Genomic DNA, 14,185 nt, shown 5'->3' with positions numbered 1-14,185 from the left:
TTTTCTGTGACACTCTAAGCTATGGTTGGGCGCTTTTTTTTATAAAGTTCTAAATATATGTATTCAAACATTTATTTGCCTTGACTCAGGATGTTCAACATTCCTTATTTTCAGACAGTCAGTTTCATATTTGGGATAATGCATTTTGAATCAATCATTTTTTCTTACCTTAAAAAATTTGACTTTTTCCCTGTGGGCTGTTAGGCTCTCGGGGGCTAAAAATGCTTCATTTTATTGCGTCATTCTTGGCGCAGACTTTTTTGGCGCAAAAAATCTTTTCTGTTTCCGGCGTCATACGTGTCGCCGGAAGTTGCGTCATTTTTTTTGACGTTCTTTTGCGCCAAAAATGTCGGCGTTCCGGATGTGGCGTCATTTTTGGCGCCAAAAGCAAATAATGTGGGCGTCTTATTTGGCGCTAAAAAAATATGGGCGTCGCTTTTGTCTCCACATTATTTAAGTCTCATTTTTCATTGCTTCTGGTTGCTAGAAGCTTGTTCTTTGGCATTTTTTCCCATTCCTGAAACTGTCATTTAAGGAATTTGATCAATTTTGCTTTATATGTTGTTTTTTCTCTTACATATTGCAAGATGTCTCATGTTGCATCTGAGTCAGAAGATACTTAAGGAAAATCGCTGCCTTTTGCTGGAACTACCAAAGCTAAGTGTATCTGCTGTAAACTTTTGGTAGCTGTTCCTCCAGCTGTTGTTTGTATTAAATGTCATGACAAACTTGTTAATGCAGAAAATATTTCCTTTAGTAACATACCATTACCTGTTGCAGTTCCATCAACATCTAATGTTCAGAGTGTTCCTGATAACATAAGAGATTTTGTTTCTGAATCTATTAAGAAGGCTATGTCTGTTATTCCTCCTTCTAGTAAACATAAAAAGTCTTTTAAAACTTCTCTTTATCCAGATGAATTTTTAAATGAACATCATCATTCTGATTCTAATGATGCTTCTGGTTCAGAGGATTCTGTTTCAGAGGTTGATGCTGATAAATCTTCATATTTATTTAAAATGGAATTTATTCGTTCTTTACTTAAAGAAGTCCTAATTGCATTAGAAATTGAGGATTCTGGTCCTCTTGATACTAAATCTAAATGTTTAGACAAGGTCTTTAAATCTCCTGTGGTTATTCCAGAAGTTTTTCCTGTCCCTGGTGCTATTTCTGAAGTAATTTCCAGGGAATGGAATAATTTGGGTAATTCATTTACTCCTTCTAAACGTTTTAAGCAATTATATCCTGTGCCGTCTGACAGATTAGAGTTTTGGGACAAAATCCCTAAAGTTGATGGGGCTATCTCTACCCTTGCTAAACGTACTACTATTCCTACGGCAGATGGTATTTTCTTTAAGGATCCTTTAGATAGGAAAATTGAATCCTTTCTAAGAATAGCTTATTTGTGTTCAGGTAAACTTCTTAGACCTGCTATATCATTGGCGGATGTTGCTGCAGCTTCAACTTTTTGGTTGGAAACTTTAGCGCAACAAGTAAAAGATCATGATTCTCATAACATTATTCTTCTTCTTCAACATGCTAATAATTTTATCTGTGATGCCATTTTTGATATTATCAGAGTTGATGTCAGGTTTATGTCTCTAGATATTTTAGCTAGAAGAGCTTTATGGCTTAAAACTTGGAATGCTGATATGTCTTCTAAATCGACTCTACTTTCCCTTTCTTTCCAGGGTAATAAATTATTTGGTTCTCAGTTGGATTCTATTATCTCAACTGTTACTGGTGGGAAAGGAACTTTTTTACCACAGGATAAAAAATCTAAAGGTAAAAACAGGGCTAATAATCGTTTTCGTTCCTTTCGTTTCAACAAAGAACAAAAGCCTGATCCTTCATCCTCAGGAGCAGTTTCAGTTAGGAAACCATCTCCAGTCTGGAATAAATCCAAGCCGTCTAGAAAATCAAAGCCAGCTTCTAAGTCCACATGAAGGTGCGGCCCTCATTCCAGCTCAGCTGGTAGGGGGCAGATTACGTTTTTTCAAAGAAATTTGGATCAATTCTGTTCACAATCTTTGGATTCAGAACATTATTTCAGAAGGGTACAGAATTGGTTTCAAGATAAGACCTCCTGCAAAGAGATTCTTTCTTTCCCGTGTCCCAGTAAACCCAGCGAAAGCTCAAGCATTTCTGAAATGTGTTTCAGATCTAGAGTTGGCTGGAGTAATTATGCCAGTTCCAGTTCTGGAACAGGGGCTGGGGTTTTATTCAAATCTCTTCATTGTACCAAAGAAGGAGAATTCCTTCAGACCAGTTCTGGATCTAAAAATATTGAATCGTTATGTAAGGATACCAACATTCAAAATGGTAACTGTAAGGACTATCCTGACTTTTGTTCAGCAAGGGCATTATATGTCTACAATAGATTTACAGGATGCATATCTGCATATTCCGATTCATCCAGCTCACTATCAGTTTCTGAGATTCTCTTTCCTAGACAAGCATTACCAGTTTGTGGCTCTGCCGTTTGGCCTAGCAACAGCTCCAAGAATTTTTACAAAGGTTCTCGGTGCCCTTCTATCTGTAATCAGAAAACAGGGTATTGTGGTATTTCCTTATTTGGACGATATCTTGGTACTTTCTCAGTCTTCACATTTAGCAGAATTTCATACGAATTGACTTTTGTTGTTTCTTCAAAATCATGGTTGGAGGATCAATTCACTAAAAAGTTCATTGATTCCTCAGACAAGGGTAACCTTTTTGGGTTTCCAGATAGATTCAGTGTCCATGACTCTGTCTTTGACAGACAAGAGACGTCTAAAATTGATTTCATCTTGTCGAAACCTTCAGTCACAATCATTCCCTTCGGTAGCCTTATGCATGGAAATTCTAGGTCTTATGACTGCTGCATCGGACGCGATCCCCTTTGCTCGTTTTCACATGCGACCTCTTCAGCTCTGTATGCTGAACCAATGGTGCAGGGATTACACAAAGATATCTCAATTAATATCTTTAAAACCGATTGTACGACACTCTCTGACGTGGTGGACAGATCACCATCGGTTAGTTCAGGGGGCTTCTTTTGTTCTTCCGACCTGGACTGTAATTTCAACAGATGCAAGTCTTACAGGTTGGGGAGCTGTGTGGCTCTGACAGCACAAGGGGTTTGGGAATCTCAGGAGGTGAGATTACCGATCAATATTTTGGAACTCCGTGCAATTTTCAGAGCTCTTCAGTCTTGGCCTCTTCTGAAGAGAGAATCGTTAATTTGTTTTCAGACAGACAATGTCACAACTGTGGCATACATCAATCATCAAGGAGGGACTCACAGTCCTCTGGCTATGAAAGAAGTATCTCGAATTCTGGTTTGGGCGGAATCCAGCTCCTGTCTAATCTCTGCGGTTCATATTCCAGGAATAGACAATTGGGAAGCGGATTATCTCAGTCGCCAAACGTTGCATCCGGGCGAATGGTCTCTTCACCCAGAGGTATTTCTTCAGATTGTTCAAATGTGGGAACTTCCAGTAATAGATCTGATGGCTTCTCATCTAAACAAGAAACTTCCCAGGTATCTGTCCAGATCCCGGGATCCTCAGGCGGAGGCAGTGGATGCATTATCACTTCCTTGGAAGTATCATCCTGCCTATATCTTTCCGCCTCTAGTTCTTCTTCCAAGAGTAATCTCCAAGATTCTGAAGGAATGCTCGTTTGTTCTGCTGGTAGCTCCAGCATGGCCTCACAGGTTTTGGTATGCGGATCTTGTCCGGATGGCCTCTTGCCAACCGTGGACTCTTCCGTTAAGACCAGACCTTCTGCCGCAAGGTCCTTTTTTCCATCAGGATCTCAAATCCTTAAATTTAAAGGTATGGAGATTGAACGCTTGATTCTTGGTCAAAGAGGTTTCTCTGACTCTGTGATTAATACTATGTTACAGGCTCGTAAATCTGTATCTAGAGAGATATATTATAGAGTCTGGAAGACTTATATTTCTTGGTGTCTTTCTCATCATTTTTCCTGGCATTCTTTTAGAATTCCGAGAATTTTACAGTTTCTTCAGGATGGTTTAGATAAAGGTTTGTCCGCAAGTTCCTTGAAAGGTCAAATCTCTGCTCTTTCTGTTCTTTTTTACATAAAGATTGCTAATCTTCCTGATATTCATTGTTTTGTATAAGCCTTGGTTCGTATAAAACCTGTCATTAAGTCAATTTCTCCTCCTTGGAGTTTGAATTTGGTTCTGGGGGCTCTTCAAGCTCCTCCGTTTGAACCTATGCATTCATTGGACATTAAATTACTTTCTTGGAAAGTTTTGTTCCTTTTGGCCATCTCTTCTGCCAGAAGAGTCTCTGAATTGTCTGCTCTTTCTTGTGAGTCTCCTTTTCTGATTTTTCATCAGGATAAGGCAGTGTTGCGAACTTCTTTTGAATTTTTACCTAAGGTTGTGAATTCCAACATTAGTAGAGAAATTGTAGTTCCTTCATTATGCCCTAATCCTAAGAATTATAAGGAGAAATCATTGCATTCTTTGGATGTTAGAGCTTTGAAATATTATGTTGAAGCTACTAAGACTTTCCGAAAGACTTCTAGTCTCTTTGTCATCTTTTCCGGTTCTAGAAAAGGCCAGAAATCTTCTGCCATTTCTTTGGCATCTTGGTTGAAATCTTTAATTCATCATGCCTATGTTGAGTCGGGTAAAACTCTGCCTCAGAGGATTACAGCTCATTCTACTAGGTCAGTTTCTACTTCCTGGGCATTTAGGAATGAAGCTTCGGTTGATCAGATTTGCAAAGCAGCAACTTGGTCTTCTTTGCATACTTTTACTAAATTCTACCATTTTGATGTGTTTTCTTCTTCTGAAGCAGTTTTTGGTAGAAAAGTACTTCAGGCAGCTGTTTCAGTTTGAATCTTCTGCTTATGTTTTCATTTAAACTTTATTTTGGGTGTGGATTATTTTCAGCAGGAATTGTCTTTATTTTATCCCTCCCTCTCTAGTGACTCTTGCATGGAAAGATCCACATCTTAGGTAGTCATTATCCCATACGTCACTAGCTCATGGACTCTTGCTAATTACATGAAAGAAAACATAATTTATGTAAGAACTTACCTGATAAATTCATTTCTTTCATATTAGCAAGAGTCCATGAGGCCCACCCTTTTTTGTGGTGGTTATGATTTTTTTGTATAAAGCACAATTATTCCAATTCCTTATTTTTTATGTATTCGCACTTTTTTCTTATCACCCCACTTCTTGGCTATTCGTTAAACTGATTTGTGGGTGTGGTGAGGGGTGTATTTATAGGCATTTTAAGGTTTGGGAAACTTTGCCCCTCCTGGTAGGAATGTATATCCCATACGTCACTAGCTCATGGACTCTTGCTAATATGAAAGAAATGAATTTATCAGGTAAGTTCTTACATAAATTATGTTTTTTCTCATTATAGATAGAATAGCTATATATAGCTAGCTAGAATAGTTTAAGCAGTAATGGCTGGGTAAATCATTGTTTCGGAGGTGGTGTCAAAATGTGACTTTGCCTGTGCAGACAAAAATCATAGCACTGGCCCAAAATATCCTCTTTGTATGTTTCTCTGCAGGTAATAAGGAACCTTAGGCCCATTGAGTCTGCTCACACTTCCTGTAAATTATAAGCTGTCATTAGTCCATAGAATTAGCCTTTTGCTTATCCAAGGCATTTTTTAAAGTCTTCCCAGTGTATGTCATTGCCACGGCTAACAGACGTTTATTCCATGAATCAGCTAACCTTTCTGTAATGATTACACAAATTGCTCCTGATCCCAATACCCTTCATCTTGTGAACATGACCCCTTGTTCTGATTTTGCTCTTTTTGTAAAAAAATTGGCAAGTTGTGCATTTACCTTATAAATTTGTTAGCCAAGTATTTCTGTGGGTGGTTTCTTATGTTTGTTTTCTTTTTACTTTTTCCAGATGGAGTCTCTCAAAGTGGATTTAAATGTATCTGTTGTATCTGATGAGGAGGTGAGGCCATATATTTGTATGTTTTTGTGTTATGTGCATCTGCAGAATGTTTTGTACCAGCCAAGGTTATAGAGCAATTATAAAAAGCTTTCCCATTCACTTCCATTATCTAACTGTGCAGTCATTTAATTTCCAATCTTTAGAGGCACCAGCTCCTACTGAGCATGTGCAAACATTTATAGAATATACATAACATCAATTATGCTTACCAGATGATTTCTTTTCCATCTGTGTGAGAGTCTACGGCTTCATCCTTACTTGTGGGAAATACTGAACCTGGCCACCAGGAGGAGGCAGACACACCCCAGCCAAAGGCTTAAATACCACCCCCTCATTCCCCAGTCATTCTGCCAAGGGAACAAGGAACAGTAGGAGAAATATCAGGGTATAAATGGTGCTAGAAGAACAAAAAAATTATTGGTCCGCCCAACTGAGAAAATGGGCGGGGCTGTGGATTCTCATACAGATGGAAAGGAAATTATCTGGTAAGCATAATTTGTTTTCCATCTTAATATGAGGAGAGTCCACCGCTTCATCCTTACTTGTGGGAATTATATACCCAAGCTCTAGAGGACACTGAATGAAACGGTAGGGTAAAAAGGGAGGCGGACCCTATTCTTGGGGCACCACAGCCTGCAAAACCTTTCTCCCAAAAGATGCTCAGCCGAAGCAAAAAGGTCAAACTTATAAAATTTTGAAAAGGTATGTAAGGAGGACCAGGTAGCCACCTTACAAATCTGCTCCATAGATGCCTCATTCTTGAAGGCCCAAGAGGAAGCCACTGCTCTAGTTGAATTAGCCTTAATCCTCTGAGGAGGCTTATGTCCCGCTGTTTCATAAGCTAAGTGAATAATGCTCCTCAACCAAAAAGATAAGGAAGTGGACGAGGCCTTCTGCCCCTTACCCTTCCCAGAATAGACAACAAAGTCGTCTGTCTAAACTCATTAGTGGCTTGAAGATAGAACTTCAAGGTCCGAACCACATCCAAATTATGAAGTAACTGCTCCTTCGAGGAAGGAGGACTAGGACACAAGGAAGGAACAACAATCTCCTGATTGATGTTGCGATCAGAAACAACCTAAGGAAGAAAACCTAACCCAGTACGAAGAACAGCCCTATCAGCATGGAATACTAGGGGGGCTCACATTGCAAGGCAGCCATCTCAGATACTCTGCGTGCTGAGGCAATAGCCAGTAAAAAGTGAACCTTCCAAGATAATTTAATGTCAAGGCCGTGCATAGGCTCAAACGGAGCCCTCTGCAAAACCTTAAGAACAAGATTTAAGCTCCATGGAGGAGCGCCAGGTTGGAAAACAGGTCTGATTCTAGACAGAGCCTGAACAAAGGACTGGACGTCTGGAAGATCAGCGAGCCCCTTGTGCAGTAAAACAGTGCAGAAATTTGTCCCTTAAGAGAGCTAGCCGAAAGGCCCTTCTCCAGACTATCTGGGAGAAAAGAATGAATCCTGGAAACCCTGACCTTATGCCAGGGAAACCACGCTCTTCACACCAGAATAAGTAGGTCCTCCACACCTTATGATAGATGCGACGAGTAACCGGCTTATGGGCTTGAATGAGTATCAATAACTCTTTTAAAAAAAACCTCTCTTGGCTAGGACTAAGCGTTTAATCTCCACCCAGTCAGCCTTAGAGAATCTAGATTTTGATGAACAAAAGGACCTTGTACCAGAAGATCCCTGTGAAAAGGTAACCTCCATGGAAGGGAAGATGACATCCCCACTAGATCTGCGAACCACATCCTTCGCGGCCACGATGGAGCAATCAGTATCACTGACAACTGCTCCTGTTTGATGCAGGCCACTACACGAGGAAGTAGTGGTAACGGCGGGAAAAGGTAGATTAGACTGAACTTCCAAGGCACTGCTAATGCATCTATTAGCTCCGCCTGAGGATCCCTGGACCTCAACCCATATCTGGATAGCTTGGTATTGAGGCGAGATGCCATGAGATCTATCTCCAGCGTCCCCCACCTGTTGCATATCTCTGCAAACACTTCAGGATGGAGAGACCATTTCCCCCAGATGGAAGGATTGTCTGCTGAGAAAATCCGCTTCCCAGTTGTCCACACCCGGAATGTGGATTGCTGACAGCGAACAGCTGTGGGCCTCCACCCACTTCAGAATCAGAGATACTTCCCTCATTGCTAGGGAGCTTCTCGTCCCCCCCCTGATGGTTGATGTAAGCCACCGAGGTTATGTTGTCCAATTGGAATCTGATAAACTGGGTCGAACCCAGAAGCAGCCAAGCTTTCAGAGCATTGAAAATTGCTTGAAGTTCCAAGATGTTTATTGGGAGGATGGATTCCTCTCGAGTCCACATGCCCTGTGCCTTCCTGGCACCCCAAACAGCTCCCCATCCTGAGAGAGTCGCGTCCGTAGTCACAATCTTCCAGGATGGTCTCAAGGAGGACATCCCTTGGGACAGGTGATCTGGACAAAGCCACCAGGAGAGCGATTCTCTCAGCTGTCCAGATAAATCTGTTGAGACAGATCTGAATGATTGCCATTCCACTGTCTCAGCATGCACAGTTAAAGACGTCTGAGATGGAATCTGGTAAAGGGGATGAGGTCCATGCAGGACACCATGAGTCCAATAACCTAATACACCGAGCCAAAGCTGGCCTGAAGGAGGTCTGGAGGGCAAGACAATTGGAAGTTAGCTTGTAACGTCTCTGGTCTGTAAGAAAGATCCTCATAAATATGGAATCTATTATCGTACCCAGGAACTCCACTCTGGTACTGGGAAAAAGAGAACTCTCTTCTAAGTTTATCTTCCATCCATGAGATTGAAGAGCTTTCGAATGGTCCTCTGCCAGATGACAGGATGGTGCTTGAATCAAAATATCATCTTAGTACTGTGCCACTGCAATCCCTCTGGTTCTGGCCACTGTGAGCAGAGCCCCTAGAACCTAGCTAGAACAAACAGAAGTGCAATGAACTTGAAGTGCTGGTCCATGAACGTAAATTGTAGGACCTTGAAGTGTTTCTTGTGTATAGGGACGACAAGGTAGGCATCCTTCAGGTCTATCGTGGTCATAAATTGTCCTTCCTGGACTAAAGGAAGAATGGACTATATTGTCCATCTTGAATGAGAGGACAGACAGGAATTTGTTTAAACACTTTAGGTCCACAATTGGATGAAAAGTACCCTCCTTCTTTGGGACCACAAACAGGTTTGAGTAGTATCCCAGACCTCTCTCTGCTGGAGGTACTGGTACAATGACTCCCAGGGTGGAGAGATCCCTAGACACCCTAGAATAGCCTCTCTTTTTTGGCCTTGAAGACAGGTTTGATAAGAGAAATCTGCCCCTGGGAAGATGAGATGTGAAACCTATCCTGTATCCCTGAGCGATGACCTCCAATTCCCATGGGTCTTGCATGTCCCCAAACCAAGCTTCTGAAAAGTTACAGTCTGCCCCTACCAGATCCAAAGTCGGATTGGGGTCCACCTCTTCATGCCGACTTTGACTCGGCGGGCTTCTTATTCTGTTTGGATTTATTCCAGGACTGAGAAGGTTTCCAAGTTAAGTTCCCTTGGACTGAGGAAGCTTAGCAGAGGGCTGCTGACATTGGGATTTGTCCCGAAAGGAACGAAAATTAGGACCTTGTCCCTTAGGCTTGTTCTTATCCTGCCTCCAGTAACCGTGGATATGATAGTCCAGGCCTGGACCAAAAATAATCTTTCCCTTGAATGGGAGGGAAAAAAGTCTGGACTCCGAAGTCATGTCCGCAGACCAAGATTTCAGCCAGAGTGCCCTATGGGCTAGCACAGAAAAACCTGAAGTATTTGCGTTCAGGCGACTAATCTGCATATTTGCATCACAAATAAAATAATTAGCTACCCTTAAGGCCTTAATTCTTTCCTGGATCACGTTGAGGGGCCCTCAACCTCGATCAACTCGGATAAGGAGTCGCACCAGTAGGTGGTCGCTCCCGCAACCGCAGCAACAGCCGCTGCTGGTTGGAACAAATATCCTGTATGCTAAAACAACTTTCTTAATAGTTTCCAGCTTCTTATTCATGGGCTCTTTGAATGATGAACTATCCTCCAGTGGAATAGTAGTGCGTTTAGCAAGCATGGAGATAGCACCGTCTACCTTAGGTACCGAACCCCTCAACTCCAACTGAGAGTCCAGAAACGGGAACAATTTCTTAAAGGAAGAAGGGGAGAAAGAACAGTCTTTCCCATTCATTCTTAATAATGTTTGCCATCTTTACAGGAACCAGGAAAGTCTGTGGTACAACCCGGTCCTCGTAGACCTTATCTAATTTAGGTTCTGGAACCTCTAAAGTAGCCAACACCTCCTTTAGCAAAAAGCGTAAGTGTTCAATCCTAAATCTAAAGTCTGGTTCCTCCGCAGCTGGAGGCTTAGAGGCAGCAGATTCCGACCCAGAAAGAGCATCCTCTGAAGTATCAGAGGCGTCTTCATCATCGGATAATCTTGTATCAGATAAATCCAATAAGCTAGTAGATGACCCCTGGGAAGGATAGCAATATTTAACCTTTCGCTTGCGCTTAGCAATGCGAGGTAAAGCACTAAAGGCCACACACACTGCCGTCTGTAGCTGTTCAGTAAAGTCTGGCGGTAAAAGGGCCCCTACAGATTGATGAATAGAAGTGCTACGGGAAGCTGCATGTGTATTAGGAGATGAATGTAGGGTGCGCACAGGACGGAGACTACTCAGAGGTTGAAGGCTCAGTTTAGCTTTCTTTGATAAGATTACTTTATTAAGGCATGTGGAACATAATTGAGCAGGCGGGTATACCGTGGCCTCCACACAATATAGACAGGCATTAGCTTTAGGTAAAGAGGGAGTACCCTCTAACTTATCAGAGTCCTCCATAGCTTGCACTTAAAAAAAGGACTAAAGACAAAAATAAATGGCACCTTTATACCCCTAATGACTGGTGCACTCGCTGCCTCCTATGACACAGGCCCAAGAGAGAAACCGCTTCGTCTCCAGACACTGCATGGTCAGGAAGAAGATAATCACTGTGACCACCCCGGTCACGTGGTGAGCTATGCAGGACCGCCCCTGCACCACTAAAAACGCGCCACGCCAAACTGGCTGAGCAGCGCTCCAAAGTGAAAGTAAAACCTGTACGTTCCAATATCTGCCTGAGCCTATCTCACACATGTCACAGTGTTATCAAATGTGTATAACTAATGAAACGATCTTACCGGAATCTAAAGTTTCGCTCCTGACATGGACTTGAGTGATAGAAGCAGACAGTGAAATTCGTCAACACCGATTGCTTAGGAGCTGTTAATGAGTCGGGATGGGTTCGCAGAAAGACTTTCCCTGCATCTCCAGACTCTAACATTCACCAGTGCTCTCACTGAGAGGCTTACAAGACTATTTAAAAACTCCAGTCCCATTTTGAAGAGTACTACCCTCCATAAGGAACTACTCCGTATCTTCTGACACTTCTCTGCCAACCTCCTGTGACGAAAGGCAAAGAATGACTGGGGGATGAGGGGAGTGAGGGAGGTATAGAAGCCTTTGGCTGGGGTGTCTTTGCCTCCTCCTGGTGGCCAGGTTCAGTATTTCCCACAAGTAAGGATGAAGCCGTGGACTCTAATCATTTTAAGATAGAAATAGACATTTTGTGTTTTTCCTTGTCTCAACATTCAAAATGGCTAGTAATAAACTTCACTGATCTGTATGAAAGTGTGCATGAAGTAAGATTGTGTCTAATAGGTGCTTTTTTATAGTGAAAAATAGAGTAGTGGCTACTAAGATTTACATAGACATGCTCAGATTATTTAAACTCATCCAGCACAGGGAAGGAAATAATATAATTATATATATCATTTGATTGTGGAATTAAATTTAAGAATTTCCAGTCCTCCTTTGTAAATTTACTACACCCTTATTGTTTTCTAGCTATGTTTGTCTTTTTTATATAAGATTTCCACAGATAAAAATCGCCACAACCGTCTGGGTTCTGATGATCTAAATGACACGCTCATTTATGAAGATACTTCATGTGACCCGTCATTACTGGCACTAGGTGAAGAAACTACAATAATGCCATGACAATCTGGGTGACAATCTAACACCACTCTTGTCCCATCTTAGTCACTAGAAGGTCCATGACTGGAAGGTTAAAGGCAGAATTGACTGGACTACTTGTTAAACATAAAATTATTTATTATGTAAATAGGCAAAAAACGTTGTCTGTCTTGTAATGTGAATAATGTGCATCACTTACCGCATTTAACGGAAACTAATCCTGTCCCATTCTCCTCCCAATAAATAATTTGCATTTGCTGTTTCGTCTATTGCTTGTGTCACTTTGTCCCTAGTCCTTGATAGATCTATACATTTTTTTAATATTGCATGCACTTCTCATGTGTTTGTCTCATAGATATATATATATATATATATATATATATATATATATATATATATATATATATATATATATATATATATATATATATATATATATATATAAAATACAGTCCAAATTACTGTGTTACCCTCCTAGAGTCGTCTGCCTGGGTGCAGAAGTGAAATCAATATTCCTCCAAATAAATGCACTCACAGGCCTTTTTTTAAAAAGTGAACAAAAACCTTGTTTTAATGGAACGTTTTCGGGGAAATGTTCCCCTTCATCAGCATAACAAAAGTGTCAAAAATACATACCTAATATACACACATGTGAAGTGCTAAATTCCAAATACCTGTGTTAACTCAGTGAGAGCGCCAAATTACCGAGCTGGAACGCACTCCATGCGTTTTTAAGCTGTGTTAACCCGGAAGTGTTACACTCTAGATCACATCCGGTATGTTTACTCAAAGCAAATAAATAAATGAAAATTGTGTATGCTTATAACAGTAAAGTACAATCTTTTTGCTTAAGGCTTATCCTTGGCCTATCTTGTGCGATTACCATGAATCAATATTAAACAGCCTGCTGGCTGATTTTACCAACTTTTAATATATCACTGTGTATCAAGTGTGTACAAACAAAAAAAGCAAAGGTATAATACTATACTTATAACTTGTGTTACTAATCTACATGCACTCACATCCTACACCTAGGTGTTATATAGATCCTATTAGGTGAATTTCCTCCCCATAACTACATCTTGGTGCCACACTCGATTAAGACAGTTGCCATGGTGACAGACGCCACTCGGAGCTGACGTATCAACTCACAACAAAACTAAACACAGCTCGGCTGTCAGTGGCGTCAATTCCAATATAAACACCAGCCCACTGACTTACGTCACTTGTGCAGAACATCCATTCCCCTTACAGAGAGTAACACCCATACATAGGATTAGCGATTTGGCTCTTAGCCACTTTTCTTTATAAAATAAACTAAAATCAAACCTATATCAAATGTCAGATTACCAACATAAGACAAACATAGCATTCAAGTTACATTAAGCTATCTCTTGAAATTTGCACTTAACCTGGTTCCCTGTGCACAGCTGTTTCAAACATTATATTTACATCATGAATTGACAATGACATATTGGGCTGCAGCTTATACTCCACTTACTTGATATGCCTATGAAAGGACTGGGAATGTTGGACATTGTAACAAAACGTTACCAATAGGTCATCTATACCCCTAATCAAATAGAGCTCAAGGCTAAAGAAATAGATCATGAGGGGAATGTAGCTGGTTTTAACGAGGTGCTCCTTTATAATAAGTACAATAGCTAGATGAAGATAAGTAAGTGGAGTATTAGCTGCAGCCCAATATGCCATTGTCAATTCATGATGTAAATATAATGTTTGAAACAGCTGTGCACAGGGAACCAGGTTAAGTGTAAATTTCAAGAGATAGCTTAATGTAACTTGAATGCTATGTTTGTCTTATGTTGGTAATCTGACATTTGATATAGATTTGATTTTAGTTTATTTTATAAAGAAAAGTGGCTAAGAGCCAAATCGCTAATCCTATGTATGGATGTTACTCTCTGTAAGGTGAATGGATGTTCTGCACAAGTGACGTAAGTCAGTGGGCTGGTGTTTATATTGGAATTGACGCTACTGACAGCTGAGCTGTGTTTAGTTTTGTTGTGAGTTGATACGTCAGCTCCGAGTGGAGTCGGTCACCATGGCGCGCTCATGGAGTTAACACAGGTATTTGGAATTTAGCACTTCACATGTGTGTATATTAGGTATGTATTTTTGACACTTTTGTTATGCTGATGAAGGGGAACATTTCCCCCAAAACGCTCCATTAAAACA

General features: G+C 40.9%; 1 protein-coding gene across 1 annotated transcript in view; it reads left to right on the top strand.

The window, feature by feature from the left end:
* LOC128636623 (involucrin-like) overlaps positions 1-12,249 on the top strand; it is a 120,880-nt gene extending 108,631 nt beyond the window's left edge. Inside the window, exons 44-45 of the mRNA XM_053689614.1 lie at positions 5,900-5,950; positions 11,882-12,249. Of these exons, the coding sequence (XP_053545589.1) occupies positions 5,900-5,950; positions 11,882-12,010 (180 nt within the window). The 3' untranslated portion in view covers positions 12,011-12,249. The remainder of the gene's footprint in view (positions 1-5,899; positions 5,951-11,881) is intronic.
* The last annotated feature ends 1,936 nt before the right edge of the window (positions 12,250-14,185 follow it).

The sequence above is a fragment of the Bombina bombina genome, chromosome 7, assembly GCF_027579735.1.
Source record: "Bombina bombina isolate aBomBom1 chromosome 7, aBomBom1.pri, whole genome shotgun sequence".
Taxonomy (NCBI): Eukaryota; Metazoa; Chordata; class Amphibia; order Anura; family Bombinatoridae; genus Bombina; species Bombina bombina.
This window is presented reverse-complemented; position numbering and strand designations above follow the sequence as displayed.